At 41.7% G+C, this 16,020-nt stretch overlaps 3 protein-coding genes across 7 annotated transcripts; 2 read left to right on the top strand and 1 right to left on the bottom strand.

Annotated features, from left to right (window-relative positions):
- LOC135482584 (low choriolytic enzyme-like) lies at nucleotides 1–5,615 on the bottom strand. The gene is made up of 12 exons (XM_064762747.1): nucleotides 5,467–5,615; nucleotides 5,253–5,271; nucleotides 4,911–4,946; nucleotides 4,507–4,541; nucleotides 4,130–4,211; nucleotides 3,667–3,802; nucleotides 3,227–3,402; nucleotides 1,670–1,885; nucleotides 1,386–1,445; nucleotides 989–1,132; nucleotides 422–660; nucleotides 1–122 (listed from the first exon to the last, which is right to left on the bottom strand). Exons 1-12 carry the CDS (start codon nucleotides 5,527–5,529, stop codon nucleotides 39–41), a joined length of 1,290 nt encoding a protein of 429 aa, XP_064618817.1. The 5' UTR covers nucleotides 5,530–5,615; the 3' UTR covers nucleotides 1–38.
- Nucleotides 5,616–6,578: 963 nt separating this feature from the next.
- Nucleotides 6,579–15,897, top strand: LOC135495053 (calpain-B-like). 5 transcript variants are annotated; one of them, XM_064783483.1, is made up of 20 exons: nucleotides 6,579–6,993; nucleotides 8,973–9,042; nucleotides 9,426–9,530; nucleotides 9,899–10,058; nucleotides 10,422–10,599; nucleotides 10,757–10,849; nucleotides 11,156–11,244; nucleotides 11,465–11,551; nucleotides 11,706–11,799; nucleotides 12,015–12,102; nucleotides 12,508–12,653; nucleotides 12,870–12,997; nucleotides 13,246–13,291; nucleotides 13,569–13,767; nucleotides 14,206–14,273; nucleotides 14,458–14,526; nucleotides 14,725–14,803; nucleotides 15,104–15,220; nucleotides 15,339–15,403; nucleotides 15,637–15,897. In XM_064783483.1, exons 1-20 carry the CDS (start codon nucleotides 6,859–6,861, stop codon nucleotides 15,661–15,663), a joined length of 2,043 nt encoding a protein of 680 aa, XP_064639553.1. In that variant the 5' UTR covers nucleotides 6,579–6,858; the 3' UTR covers nucleotides 15,664–15,897. The 5 variants fall into 5 exon arrangements, with proteins under 5 accessions (XP_064639553.1, XP_064639540.1, XP_064639532.1 ...); XM_064783470.1 differs by having other exon boundaries at nucleotides 12,870–13,084; nucleotides 13,569–13,725; XM_064783462.1 differs by having other exon boundaries at nucleotides 12,870–13,084.
- On the top strand, nucleotides 7,562–8,898 carry LOC135495078 (uncharacterized). The gene has a single exon (XM_064783498.1). It carries the CDS (start codon nucleotides 7,615–7,617, stop codon nucleotides 8,533–8,535), a length of 921 nt encoding a protein of 306 aa, XP_064639568.1. The 5' UTR covers nucleotides 7,562–7,614; the 3' UTR covers nucleotides 8,536–8,898.
- Nucleotides 15,898–16,020: the final 123 nt, after the last annotated feature.

Genomic DNA, 16,020 nt, shown 5'->3' with positions numbered 1-16,020 from the left:
TACTTTATTACTTGTTTATTTCATGTGCAAATTCTGGATCAGCACGGACCTTTGAAAATGCCGACATCATCGATGGCTACGTCACCCGTGTAGTCCGGACCCCAAACTGCTTCAATATTAATCTGAAAATACAACAGAGTTGTTGATATTTGATGCGTTTAAAATGATCCCAATCCGGATTAGGGGAGGTTTCCATAGAACGCGAGTTCGCTTTAATCACACAGCGCATGAGGAATCTCTTAACCAAATACCTTGTTTGGGTTACTTAATTCGATGTTGGGCGTAAACTAACAAAGCCTTTTTAGGGTTTTTTCGTGCAGGGTTATTTTCTCACGAAATAGACAAAATGTAATCACAAAGCAGTTATATTTTACGACAATTATTATTATAAGAGATTCTGATTTCGATAGTGTATACGTACATTCACACCCTTTTTTGATCTGACGGTGAACTGGCCATGAACCCAGTCGCCTCCTTGATCACCGAATATAATCTCCACTGCCGTATCTCCATCATTGACTATCATCATGCCAGCGCTTTCACCGTACAGATTGTACCAAAGGTCGATGCAGTACCCGATGTTGCTTGCCTTGACGCTGGGGAACGACACTCTTGTGCTTGTACCTGGGTGGTTGGTGTTGCGAACCACCGCGAATGTGCCTGCCAAATAGATATTTATACACGATCATAATGCATATCAGTTTTTTGAAATCGTTGCCAATTGTTTGGCTCTCCACTGTTCTACGGTAGTAAGCTGACGTGGTCGGTGGAAACATAGTCGAAGGCATGGGGAGTTGGGGATCCGAACGCCTTCCCTAATCGAAAAAGAACGTTGAATTTGAGCGTGAAAATCCCTTGGCTGAAGAACCTCTTTAAAATTGACCGCGAAAATATCTTAACTTTGTACAAAGACAGTTCCTCGGGCAGGCAACATCCCCTCTCGGACTCCTGGCTACACACCAGTACAATAATGCATTGCCTATCTCACCTGAACCTGAGGTATGATCTCCATCAGGTCCTGTCTCTATTCCTTCCTTTCGCTTGGATGAATCAAGCGCCCAGCTCACTTCATCGCCAGCTCTCGGTTTTATTCCACACCATCCATCCTCGAAGTCACAGTGGAAGACAGCGTCTAAGTGAGGATAAGAAAACCGAATCAATTCTAACAGCTATCCAACGATATTTGCTTGCCTCATTTTCATTATCTTTTTGAATAAAAAACTCACACTTTTGTCAAAAGTTCGAATGCCAGGAGTACTCTCTCAGGCTGACTTGTGATGGCCTTACTTGGGATGTCTGCTTGCTGTATATACATAAAGATAATGAAGGGAGCTAAGACCTGAGAATGCAAAGTGTGCTTACAATCTGACATATATGTTGCTTACCATTCTTGTCCTTCCCTGGTAACACTTTATCCTTCGTGTGGATTGTTGGTCTGTCTCCTTCTGCAAACAAAATAGTGATAAACATGATTAGAGGTAAAAAACAGGCAGGATTATTTCGGTAGTGGAGAAAAGAGAAGCCATTCGCTAATATGCTGAGGAACTGTAAATACATGTAGGTCTATTCCAAATGTCGACTCGATTTTGCCCTGCTATGACGGTTCTGGATAAATAACTTGTTCACGAATAATTGTTGAATCTCAGCATTGTGAAGAGATGACGCTTACCAATGCACCCATAGAGAATCTGTACCTCCTTGATATCAATAGGACTGAGATGATCCCTCTGGCCGATCTTGGCGTGTGGATCATGGGCTAGGATTGTAATCATGTCACCCTTCGTGAAGGCCGTCTCGGAGTAGTGCATGATTGAGTCATAGTCGTACGGCTGACTGAGGTGGTGGACGTCTTTGGCGAGTTTCATTTCGAAGTTTGTTTTATGATCTGGAAACAAAATACAAAATGAGATACCGCCAGAGATTATAGTTTATGGAGACATTATGAACAAAAACGATTATAGTACAACGAGCTTAATGGTGTGTTCACACTGGATGCGAATTGAAACCGAATTCCGTAGAGCGCTCTCCGGAATACGAATTGGTTAATCCAGTTTCAGAACGGTCGCGTCACACTGTCCCGAATACGCATTCAAATCGGTTTAAAACGCGCTACACTCAATGCGTATACTAACATCAAGCATTCAATTTCAATCTGCAGATCCTGCAAGAAGCAAATTCTAGTACATGTACATACATACATAAAAAATACAAGAACAGTTTCATTCAGCATACATTCCTAGGCCATTCACCATTCAATCTTTGGTCTCTGTGGCGTAACAAACAATCAAACCTCTGATAAGATCAACTTTACTCCGTACAAAAATAAATCTATTCAAAATTGCATGAAAAAATTATTCTAAAAACATCTTCATATTGTGTTTGGTAGATCATAACTCTACCATTTACCAGGCATTCACTTCAGCACATCCTACAAGACTAGCACAATCAATTGAATTGATAGAAGTTTGGCGCGGAGAATTAACGGAAGAGGAAGTGCGCCGGGCGCATGCACAGTGCGATCGAAATTCTTAATTCGTATCAAGCGCGTCACACTTGAAATCTCAATACGGTTTCGTTGATTCGGATTAGCTGATTCGCATTCAATTCGGTTTAAGAACCGTGTTGGTTAAAGCGGATTGAGATCGGTATGAACCGAATTGAGTGTGACGCCCCAATACGTATCAACGTTTTAATTCGAATTCAATTCGTGTTAAAACCCCAGTGTGACCACGGCATTACTTTCGAGATGATTCTTGAAATGGATGGAATAACCTTTCTCAATCAAACTTTGTAGAATCACAAAGTTTGTATCAAATGGATATTGTAGTGTTGTCGCTAATAACCGGCCACGGGGTAAAATAAAGGGTTGAACACGTCTATCTGCCTGCCTGTGGATATCCTAAACATGTTGTTTAGTAAAATACTCTACAAGAAGGTCCAATTTTGTGTTATTTGCTGCCCACAGAAAGGTAGCATTGAGCTCAAACAACCCGACATGACCATTTAACTGATTTGGTAAAAATCATAAGAAAATGCAGTACGCCTTTGAAATCCTTAGCGAAACGATCCTTTGTTGCACGCTGACAATATCGAACGAAACGAATATTAATGCAACTGCTATCGCTGCCTTCAGCGAATAACAATTTCGAGACATACTGTACCAACACGATTGTAAAAAAACTGCTTAATCGAACAAGTTGCTATCATTTTAAAGTATCGTACTCACTTGGCTTGATGTTATCCCACATGATAGTGATAAACTCGTCCCTATCGGCCCTGCTCTGCTCGTGCCAAAACCCGAGAGCGTGGAGAAGCTCGTGCATGATTAACCCCTTCAAGAAGCAGCCAAAAACCAGAGATACCTCTTGTTGACCGCCTTTACGACCGACCCCGGACGAGCAACTAAAATGTGGAGGGAGGTGACTCAAACAGAACAAAGATACGAATGTGTGATTCTTTTACCTCAGAAAATGATCGGAACATTTAGAATGCTTTTAACACCGAACTTGTACTTTCAATGGTTGGTGTTCCTTTCATATTTGTTTCACATCGGACATTCTGAGGCTGCGCGGACTTTGGAATGGAACCAGGTGAAGAAAAGAGGCTTTCGCCGACGCCACTGCGTTTATGGGACAGTCGTATTTCCCCCAAGTGGCATAAACTCACCCTTTGACTTTCTTGATTTTGAGGTAATCTCGTTGGGCTTTCCTTGGTACGAACTGAACACACTTCTTCCCATTAACAGCGGTGACTGCCTCGATTGTATCCATTGCCTTTTGTATCGTTTCCTTTTGATAATCAGCTGCAGAAGACGTGTGTTTTAATGACAGCTTGAACAAGATGGTCGTCATGAAAGTGACATAACTGTAGGCCTACCTACCGATGTATCACATCTTGTCATCTTTTGATGCCCTTTAGATGTTGGCATGTCAGTGGTTTTATCCTGGACATGCTGGAGCAGAGACTCAAATACAATGAGGCAAATGCTTTGACACTATATACGATAATTTTTCGTTCATTATACTATTATTTACGAAGATATTGGACTGCTTCGCCGAGAGTTCTTGGTACTTGGTATTATCCATATCTACGTTAGTGAATCAGACAATGAACATTTTGGGAAACTTACAATAATCTGCAAAAGTATCTATCACGTACGGTACGACGCCATCTTCCCAAGTCATACCAAGGTCTGGCACTGCATTGCGAAACTGAAATAAAATGAAACGGAATGAAATCAATGCTGCATTATTGTCACTGTAAGATTTGCTGAGGACGTCAACGCTACATCCGCACTTTGTAGGCGTGCACGAATCAAACCACTAGAAAATTGTGTTTAAATTTAGGTCGTTTGATCACTATCGAATTCTTGTAGATACACTGACATGGAGTTACCTCGACGATGAGAAATAAAAACAGGTAAAAAAGCTGACATCTTATTTGGCCTGTTTTGAGAACGACGGGGTTTTTTTGGAAGAAAATGAAATGAGATGGCCTATACTTTACCGATGAGCCGAGTTGAATGTCACCTTCGAAGAGGTCTGAATGTTTTGAAATGTATAATTAGATTGGTAAAAAAACAACATGTACTGGTCACAATCAACAAAATCTATATTGAGAAACAATGTTCGAGATGATAGGAACTGCTTGTTAATCTATTTACGTTATATCAAGTATCCATACTTGGTTAAGGTGTACAGGCTATCAACCGAAGTGGGTGGAGAGTGATAATGGAAGGCTAATGTATTTTCGAAGCTCGAATAGGACAACAGTAAGTACAGCCTAATTTAATAAGTTGGCGGAAGCTGTACAACGCTTTCTACGTAGAAGTGTATTAAGATTGGCGGAAAAGATGGTACAAATATTATTTCAACTATCTTTTCAATGAGGCTAGAACATTATTCGCTCACCTGCGATCTCCTCTGGGTTTACAGGGGATTGGCCGTCTGTCCAAAATAAAACAAGAATTGAAGTGTTTAACTAACTTAAGACACTATAAGATGGTATGAGGCCGTAAAGTCTCAACTGGGTCTTATGTTGATGCTTTCTGTCACACAATGCAGAAAGCAGGCTTTAAAACGATGAAGCAACGATTTTCGGTCCCAATCAAGGCAAATTGGTATCTTCAATTCTAAGTTTGACTAAGTTAACTTTAAGTTAGTTTGAATGATATCGGTGAAGCAATGTATCATACGTTCGCTTCGTCACGACCAAGAGTCAACAAAATATGCTTGCGCTTGGGTGTAACATACCTGAATGCTTTTCGATAACCTGCAAGTAAAAAGGTCAACCTGAACAAAATGTCAAAGTCTTTGAGATGGGTTGACATTGATGACAGAATACTGCCAGTCCGAATCTAAATGCACGCTACTGCGTAACACGAAAAACAATGGGTAGCGTTGATTGGTAATTTCGGAGCTTCCCAGAACGGAATGAAACAATCAATCTGATGAACACACTACTTACATTGCAGTAACACAACTTGGCCAAAAGTATCAGATTCGAAAGCAGTGCAGCCCGGGACAGCATTTCGTCATTCGGTCAGTTCTGCTACACGACGCTGCTTCCGATAACAAATGCAATTTCAACGTGGCCGCAACTTTTAGCCTTGCAAATTATACTTCAAAGTTGTAAAGCACACATTGGTGTGAAATCAGACAGTTGTTTCGGACAGGCAATTGTATTTTTCCTGACTTTTACAAATTAGGTTACCGATTATTTACCGAACGTACTTAAACTGACACTTATTTAGTTCATCACATGTACCAACTAGATATCTACCCACGACAGGTAGCATTTATTGACTGCTGATTATTCCGTAATATCATCTTGCAATTTTTTCTTATCTGCAGCTGCATTACTTGATGTCTTGTTGGCCATCACTGATAATTCTAAACCTCACCGCTCGATAGGTATAGGCAAGGAAATTGCTATTTCAATACTGCGGCCTTTTTGAGAGAATTCATACGCCGGTGTGCAAGGGATAGTAGTCCTAGGGCTGATAGTCCGTGTAACAATAGCCCGCATTGCTAAATGTTTTGGTTAGGGTTAGCGGTACAATAGATCATGCTGCTTAATTGGTCAAATACAATGCTACCGGACTATGACTCCAGGGGGACTATATCCGCTGTCACGCCGGGCACTTTAAAAATGTTTGCGACCCCCGAATAGATGGTGATAGTAAACTATGACGATTCAACTGAACGATTCGCTTGATGTGGAACATGTTTAACTAGCTGCAGCCTTGTTAGATATTCACACTGACATGATCATGATTGATGTTCAAAAAATCATTCAAACATGTAAAACTAACAGCCCGGCCGCGGTCGACTGCCATGCCGACTGGTTGCACGGACTATAGTTATCATTTAACGGTAGCTATTTTAGGGAAAAATAATATCACATACATATACCTTTAATGTAGGTCGCTCACTATATCGATCTATTCCCCAATAATAAAAGGCATTCGCCTCTCGAAAAATAGGCTAATCACATTCGATCCATTTAGCCAATAATCCCATGGTGACCGGTAGGGGGCTATGAACAAGAGTGTTGTTGTCAATGGCCATGGGGTCATATTGTGTCGCATGCATAAGTTGTACATCAGGACTGTGGGCTATTTATTTACTGTGTATTAATGTGAATATTCGGTTTGATTCTTAGAGCATGATATTCTGTTTATGAATGATATGCATACAATAATGCATATAAAATTTATGTACCGATGAATTGGTCGGTGTATTGATTGTATTGGATATAACAGTGTACAAGCAAAAATTAGACCTGCCAAAATTGTGAAATACGATGGTAGACGTTCTTATTACTGTTTCAATGCTTATTTAAGGCTAAAGCAGCACCATGACTTTCGAATCTATAAAGGAAAAACTAATAAAGAAAGGAAAACTTTATGAGGACCCAGATTTTCCTGCTGTGTCGAAATCAATTTATAGGACCAAGGATGTAGCCAGTGATGTTGTATGGAAGAGGCCTAAGGTACGTATTCATCTAAGATCTATATGGCTTTTTGGGAAGGTGAGGGGGTATGTGATCCATTGGACCAACTTCAAGCTATTTCATACATGTCATGAGTTCCCTGTCCGCGGGAAGGTCTTGTCACATGGTTTAGTTATTATACCGATACAAACTGGCATTATATTTCGCAATCATTCTGCATGTATATGTACATCGATACTACAGTAGGTCAGCTAAGATATAGCGAACGTTACATTTTGACCTAAGTGTATGTTTGAATAAATAGTCTTGACTTTTTGTTATGTGTAGTTCCGTAGGCCCGCGATAACCAGCCTAAAGTTAGCGACTTATTTGTTATTCTTTATTTCCGATTCTCAAGTAAATTATTTCTTCCTGGTTCTCATTGCAAGTCATCAATGATTCATAACTTAGAGGAACCAGCCATCTCCAACTTGGTCCTACATGTATACATGTACAAAGCTGTCATAGTATAGTTCGTGCGTTATCAGTGTGGCTACGCTAGCGTCGATATGAAGTATTGCACCACATCCAGGAAACCCAGCAATTTATCGATTGACCTATTTAGGTATATAAGGTTGGTCATAGACAGTAAGAAACGCTGCTGCTGGTATCATTATTACGATGGAGGTGTATGTCCCGAAGAAGGAGGAGAAATTGGTTGGTGAAGGACTGGTGGATCTCGAGAGCCTTCCGACTCTGTCTGCTTACCCAGGCAAGTCTATCAACACGATCGAGCGGAGAGACATTCTAGACTTTGGCGATGAGGGCTTTCTTCTCGATAATGCACTCAGTCAGGAGGAGTGCAAATACTACATTGACAAGGCGGAGAGAATGGGACTCGGGCCTATTCATGAGGCTAACCATTCGTACAGGAATAGTGACCGGATCATGGTTAGATCACCAGGATTATCCGAGGCCTTGTTCAATCGGATTAAACCGTATTTGACCGATATCAAAATCTGCGGTGATCCCAAAAAGAAACACATCACGGGAATCGGTTTTCTCTTACAAGGGACTTGGTCCCCCGTTGGACTCAATGATGCTTTCAGAATCTGCCGATACTACCCTGGAGGACACTTCGCTCCGCACTTTGATGGACATTTTGTAAAAGATTCTAACGAGCGCTCAATGGTGACGCTCATGTTGTACCTAAACGGTGGATTCGAGGGCGGGCCGACGAATTTTGTGAATGAGAAGCAGCCTCTCTTCAAAGATGAGCAAGGGCGTTATGTTGCTGAGGAGAAAAACATTTTGTACAGAGTTCAGCCCGAGGCAGGACTAGCTATTATCTTCAACCATCATCGTCTACACGAGGGAGGTGCGCTGCTTAAAGGAGTAAAGTATATTCTGAGGACTGACATTATGTACCGGCGAAATGAGGCAATGGTGCTAACCCCAAAAGATGAACAGGGACTACAGCTCATGCAGGAGGCAGAGAGGTTAGAAGGGGCGCGAGATGAGCAAAAAGCTGCTGAACTTTACAGAAAGGCGTTTAAGCTTTCTCCTATGCTTGAGGACTATTATAATACCGGTAGCACTTAAAGAGACGTTTAACGCACTTGACGCTTGAAGACCTTGAGCTATATCTACGACTAGTATAACTCAGTTCGAGCCCTCGCCCCCACCCCACCCATTCCTTAATTGAAACTGTATAATGCGTTTTCGTGTACCATATACCCGTCTACCTTTACGTCCATGCGAAGATTGCAGAGGTGTTTTTAAAACTATGTCGAGTTGTCGTAGTCATTCTATAAAAATGTTCTTATCAATAAATTCGTGAAGTGAGAAAATCTGTCGTATTTACATTCATAAAGAAGAGTTGGCCAGGTTCCTAAAACCCGTTTTGATCAAGAGTTAGGAACTTGTTAGGCTCCTTATCTATTATTGAACGCGATTCCTCTTCCGCAAGCAATTGTGAGGGATCGCCCATAAACACGACATTACGATCTTCAATTACACGTATCACTATTGCCTTGTAGGAAATCCAAAACAACCCAGTCTTCGTTAGAGACCAAGCATCGAGGTTTGACTTCGACCAAGGAGAACTAGGTAATGTGGCCGTAGGGGCATGCAACTGAAGTATCAGTGCCATACCTATTAGATTGACTTCAGCTCAATAGCATTCGCGTAACCTGTGTTACCTACGTGTAGAGTTGTCTTTTTCATCATGGCTGCTTTTACCTCGATTTACCAATCAACTGAGTCAGATGACATGTATGTCCAATCTTACCGATTCAGGAAAAGCACTCATACCATTCACGTGGAAGCAGTTAAACAATTCAGTGCTGATCGTGGATGTTGATTACATACCAATTAATGCAGCGCTTTTCTTTTAAAATTGGGACTATGCCTGGTATAGCGCCAAGACAAGATTGACACTTTTGGTACTTTCCTCTGTGACAGTCGGATAGCTTGTTCAATTATTTCTCTAGGTGACTGTTGGTTTGTGGCAGCCGCTGCCTCCCTTGCTGTGCAAGACCAGCACTTGTTGAAAAATATCATCCGCCCGGACGGCCAGACGTTTGAAGATTACGCAGGTACGAAGAATCGTGGTGAGGTCTCCCAGGCCATGTCATCAATGTACATATTGAACGTGTACACGTGTGATCGACCACAGGGTGCCGGTTTCTCATGGCTATCCTTATACTTATCAAACCAACTCAAGCCTATTCGCACAACAAGACAACATCTAATGTGTGTACTGCAGTGGATCGAGGGGTCCAGGCCAATCCCCTTTTGGCAGGGTTCATAAAAAGTCTACCCGTGATTAGAAATTGGTGCAAAGCCGGCTGTATTGCTATTGGTTCGACCATTTCTGTAATGATCTATTCCACTCAGTGCAGCTACCATGGCTGCTAACCAGCTGATACAACATCAGTTTGATGTAATATTTTGGTCTTGACAGGAATCTTTCGATTCTGCTTCTGGCGATTTGGCAAGTGGACCGATGTAATAATCGATGACAGACTGCCTTACTCCACCGAGAGTAATGAGATTCTATTCTCAAGGAACCGAGAGGAACCAAATGAGTTCTGGGTCGCTCTGATGGAAAAGGCATATGCAAAGTGAGCAGACATTTCTAAGGGCATATGCCACTATGGCGGAGGTGGTTGAGTAAAGCAGGCGTTGTAACTAGAAAACACATAACCGTGCGTGCAATTCTAGGGTGAAATGCGTTGCCCTTTCTTAGTCAGTGATATGCAATCATCGTGATGCTAACTACGTCAGGCATTCGGCCACGCGTTTGGCCATGGCCAAGTGCAAACCAACCAATGGGATGGCGTGGTGCTCACATGCGCATCCACGTGCATTGAGAGCGTGGCATGAGAAAGCATTCACAAAAGAACCAGATATTGATTGTTCTGCTATTTTCGGACCCTGCAGATTTTCACGATTATGTAAAATAATCCGCTCTTCTTTCTTCCTAGGCTTCATGGTAGCTATGAAGACATGGAGGGTGGTAAAATCCAGGACGCCCTGGTCGACTTCACTGGAGGAATATCGGAATGTATTGATCTTGAGGACAAGAGTAAAGTTCCCAAGAACCTATTTGAGACGCTGGAAAAGACCTTCAACATGAACTCAATGATGGGATGTTCGATTTCAGTAAGTAGCTGACAGAATCGACTGCTAAAAATTACGCTTATTGTCAAGTATGTGCACTTTAGTAATGCCTTAGTTGTGTGTTCCCTACGTTCCTCTTTATTATACCTTGAAGATGGTCTGTCCCAGGTAAAAGGACTTATCATGTCTTCCATTTCAGAAGAGTGATGACGACAATGGTGGCCAGTGGGAAACTGAACTCGACAATGGCTTGTACGCCGGCCATGCGTACAGTATTACAGGAATAGCAACGGTACGTCAACGTGAGGCAATAAGAACCACACTGGGTAAACTTGCAGATTTTGAGACTTCTAGCAGGGGGTGCAATAATCTAAACAGCATGCACCATATCTGCCAGGCGACACGTTAACATATCAGATACGTTCCACCATGTGGCATACATTCTTTGAAATTGAGTCAAAACAACTCAAATGAGTCTCTGGATGATTTACAAGACTACCATTTTAGACATACTAGTCTTCTACTAACTTGATCGGACGCTGAGGACATTTGGCGAGTCCCCTGCTATGCATTAACTGTTCGTTTCTCTGCCATTAAGGTGAAGACAGGCGATGCCAAACGGCACAAACTTCTGAGGTTGAGGAATCCGTGGGGATACTGTGAGTGGAACGGTTTGTGGGGAGACAAGTAAGTAAACGTTTTACGATCCTAAGTACTCTGTGAAAAAAGAAGAAAAGAGATGCAACAGCTCATTAGCAAAAGGCATGAAGGATAATATAGTCTTCTCTAAAAGGGCTTTGAGCTGCGTCCGGTAGTGTACATGGGACCAGTGTAATGACTTACCCTTCAAACTGAGGTACTCTGATTCGTAATCTGTAGTGGTAAAAGGGCTCATTTAATTTTCTAGACCCCAAGCCTCACCCATCTGGAATATGGTAGATGTGAAAACGAAGGAAAAACTAGGGTTTCAGTCGGAGGACAACGGCGAATTTTGGTAAGTATCCTTGTTTTGAAATCGGCTTACAAGTAGTTTCATGAGTATTATGACCAGATGTGACTGATTAGTCGTTATTACTCTTGTAGATTATAAGTTATGCGGCTGCTACCTTTTAGGTTGCAAAATAATCATACCTCTATCATCATTGTAGGATTGGGTACGACGACTGGATTGCTAACTACACAGAATGTCAGTTGTGTCACCTCTCGCCCAATGCGCTGACAGCGGCAGTAGCGGAGGAAACGGTAACTACATGTATATGTACTAGCATAATCATCATTCCTATACATACGTCGAACTTGATTTCTCCTTTCTACTTTGATATCGACTATAATTGAGTATCAGTCTTGAGATAATCGATTCCTTTTTACAAACCATTTTTTAAAATTGTTTAGGTGTACGACCCTTATGCACGACCCTTGTTTTGGCATCATTTTTACGTACATGTATTTGTTTTAAGGGGAAATCCATCTGGCAAATCAACGAACACCACGGTTCTTGGGTGTCTGGATTGAGTGCAGGAGGCTGCGGCAACGCCCCAGATGAAGGTGAGATGAGGAAATTGCCAGGTTGGCTGGCGATCATTGTAACAGACTAGTCTGTGTCCTCATAATTATACCTATATTCGCGTGTGCATTTTTCACTAGCTTGCGAGTAGCATACCCGTTCGCGTTCGTTGAAATGTAGTTGTCCTTTCAATTTGTACCGCTTTTTCATACAAAGTTTCCCCAGTGTATCCTGAAAAAACGTGATTCTCCCTGTCAAACAGACCCATCTTGACCCTTAAGGTATTGACATTGCTCAGCTTCCAGACAACGCAGTCGGAGACTTTACGGAGGCAATACAGCTGGAAGTTCAATATGAACAGACCTTGCGTTCCATTATGTGTTCCTTTGACAGTCGGCAATTGGTATCTTTGTGTTACTTTTAATGACTCTCATCCCTTTATTCAGATATGCTCTATGACAACCCGCAATACCGCGTGGAACTGGAGGATGTGAACACAGACGATGAGTGTGACGATTGTACTCTGATCATATCACTGATGGAAGAGTTCAAAAGACATGTAGATCTTGCGATTGGATACTATGTCTTTAAGGTAAAAATATAACAGTCAAGAGCACTATGATAATCGGCAGCGATATAAATTCTGGCACAATCAATAGCAGCACAAGGCTCGATGATAAATTCAACTTTGCAGTGGGGTTGTCTCCCAGTACGGAGGGGTCCAAGTTTACCCTGTTTGAGGTCCATGCATAAGGTGACGATATTCAACCCGTAACAACAAAACCTCTCGTTTCCTTTGCCCTGCCAGGTCCGTCGCCGCGCCCTAGAAAAGAGCCCCGATGAAAGATACACCAAAGGTGATCTGAAGTACGTCTCCACTGGTTCCTATTCCTTCTACCGTGAAGTGACCATGCGGCTAAAGCTCAAACCATGGAAGTACGTCATTTTTCCAACTTCATTCTCCAAAAACGAGGAGGGCAACTTCCTGCTGAGGATTTTCACGGAGAAGAAACTCGACTCAAAGTAAGTGCATCCTTATGGACTGTCCGTCTCTAGTTTTGATATGTGTGATGTTTTCAACATGATTTTAGTTGACCATTTCTGTTGGAGTTCAGTTATCACCACCATGCAGTCAGTCATCGAAAGCGTTATCGTTATTAAATGTATATCTTTTTCCATTTCAGAATAATCGACAAGCCAGTTAAGGTTGTTCCCTGTTTCCACTCAAAGGTTTGTAAACAAATATTTCATTTCTTTTGATATGGGCCTGCTGGTCAGAATCGTTGCCTTGCCTTCTAGATTATTTTTGTGCTTTTGCGTGGCACATGGGAGTTTCAAGTGCCACCCTCCACATCCACCCAGTGTTTGTTGCTCTTTGCCTACTGGTACTCAAGTAAGGTTTCCACCGAAGTCTGTCTGGCAGGAATTTGAAATATATCAACTGCTTTGTAAATACGAAGTCCGCTACAACCTGCTGAGTATCTGCAAAGTTCTTTTTATCTTTCAGGAACGAAGTATTGCGAAGAGACCTTCCCGAGACTGGGAGAATTCCGTTGCCAAACTGTACGACCAGTTCGCCGGCGAAGACAAGGAAATCGACGCCTACGAGCTCCAGAAACTACTCAACTATGTGTTTTTCAGAGGTGAGGTCGTCGTCACAGGCGGTGTGTATAGACTGACCACAGATATTCCAATGTGTCCCCCTGGTGAGCTTAACGATAACCGTATTAGCACTGCCTATCGTGTCCTTTTACATTTAACAAAATACTCTCCACTCTTTCTGTAGTTCAACGTTTTTGCTAAGCCTTTAAGAATTACAACCTCGAACACGTTTTGCTACCACTGATCAACAACTCAAATACCATACAAATATTCCTTTCATTCAATACTACAACAATGCTAAGAAAACTGATGCCAGCCAAGAAAAATATATCTTTTAATGATGCTCCTGTAACTGGAATTTGTGTACTTTTTAATCATTTGAGATAATACTGCGTGGTAGCACGAGAAGAAATATGGACACATCGGTTTATTGATTAAATATAGTGCCTAAATAGCAAGCTCATGCCTACGGGCAGGATACCAGTAAACAGTAACATATATATCGTCAGTATCCTAATGAAATTGTCAAATTCATCTTTCAGGTGTCAAAGAAGACGAAGAAGCCAACTTTGACCGAGAGTCTGCGCGAAGTTTGTTAGCCATGGTGGACGTATCCTTATGTTGAAAAATTTTTAGGATTTCGTCTGTCGCTTGGTAGATATAGTGCATGCTGTTTAAGTTATTGCACCCCCTGCTAGAACTCTCAAAATCTGCAAGATTACCCAGTGTGGTTCTTATTGCCTCACATTGGTAAGTCATCACATAAGAGGTCATTATCCTTAACCACAACCCAGGAGAACAAATCCGGTCGAATATGCAAGAAGGAATTCAGCAAATTAACTGCAGAACTCAAAGTCTGGAAGGTACGTAATGTTGCTTTAGCTGAGGCTGTGACCCTTGGAGTTTGAAAGCTGTTTTTACTAACATGACCAAGGGATTGGGGGATTGCCATTAACACCTTGGTTTTAAAGGGTTAGTTGTTGATAAACCTTGGTTCAGAAATAAGGCAGGATGTCTGCTATCCTACTCCTACTCTACATACCATCACCATATTCTTTCAGGATGGATTTCACAAATACGACCGCGATAAATCAGGGACGATTGATGTCGGCGAGCTTCAGGAGATATTCAGTCGAATGGGTAAGCTGATTCAGTGGCTTCCGTACCACCATTCAATGTTATTGTCAACATGTAGAATAAGTCAGCCAATAGAGACAGCCATCTATAAGGCAGAAGAATCCGCCCTCTTACAATTGCAGGGCAATCGCACTGTAGACATCTAGCTTTCGAGTGAACACACACATGCCGACTCCAGTAATTTTAGACTAAGGTTGTTACCTGCACAGCACACGGACGTTTCGTTGTTCAACTACCGGTTATGTATAAAGATAAACTATCGTCTCCTTGTTGTCTCATATGGCCTACCCCTCTTTCTTCCAGGTCTGTCTCTTTCAAAGAAATGCCTGGCGCCCATCGTGCGACGATATGCCGGAAAGAATCAGACGCTAAACTTCAGAGACTTTATCCTGGCATCGACCAAGGTCATGATCATGTACAGTAAGCATTATCTTCTCCACCTTCAACTACTTCTTACATTTGATTATTGCAAATACTCGTTCCAAAACATGTTGATTTCTTATTCATCACTAGCTCCAATTTTATTTCACATTCACAGACAACTTTGCAAGGCACAGCGGTGGATTCACGGAGGAAACTACATTCAAGATGTCTTTAGAAGACGTAAGTGATTCCTTGCCAGCCGTTTCTGATGCCATACTTGATTTGAATTTTGTTACCGGTAACAAACTTTTTACGAGTTAGAAATAACGATCAATAAGTACAGTACCAACCACTGTTTGATATAATTTTGCATCCCGCCTATTTTGCCTTCGGTATCATCATAAAGGACGGAGTAGTCAAGCAATCTAGCTTCATGCCGGTTTTGATTCAACACTAGTGTTTTATTATTTCAGTGGCTGGTGGAAACGATGTACTGCTGATCGGTGGCTGAGTAGGAGAAACTAATAGATGGTAACCATTCATTCATCTCGTTATAGTATTAATGAGAATGACATAAGGTCTATCATATCCTATACAATCTTGGTTGGAACCTAAAGTAAGGCGGACATTTTCGGATGTCATTCCATGTAGGTGAAATTGTATTAGTTATCTAAATGTATAGCGTACTTATCTGTATAGATTTGTGCTTTAAATTAAAGTTTATTTTTTATAAATAGTAGGTTCCATTGTTCAGTGTTTGATTGACCACTCAAGCACACGTTTCAAACACAGGCTGGTGTAAAGGTATATTAGTGACGACACTATATCACACCCCTTCGAAAATTTACAAGATATTC

This window comes from Lineus longissimus, chromosome 1 (genome assembly GCF_910592395.1).
Source record: "Lineus longissimus chromosome 1, tnLinLong1.2, whole genome shotgun sequence".
Lineage (NCBI taxonomy): Eukaryota > Metazoa > Nemertea > Pilidiophora > Heteronemertea > Lineidae > Lineus > Lineus longissimus.
This window is presented reverse-complemented; position numbering and strand designations above follow the sequence as displayed.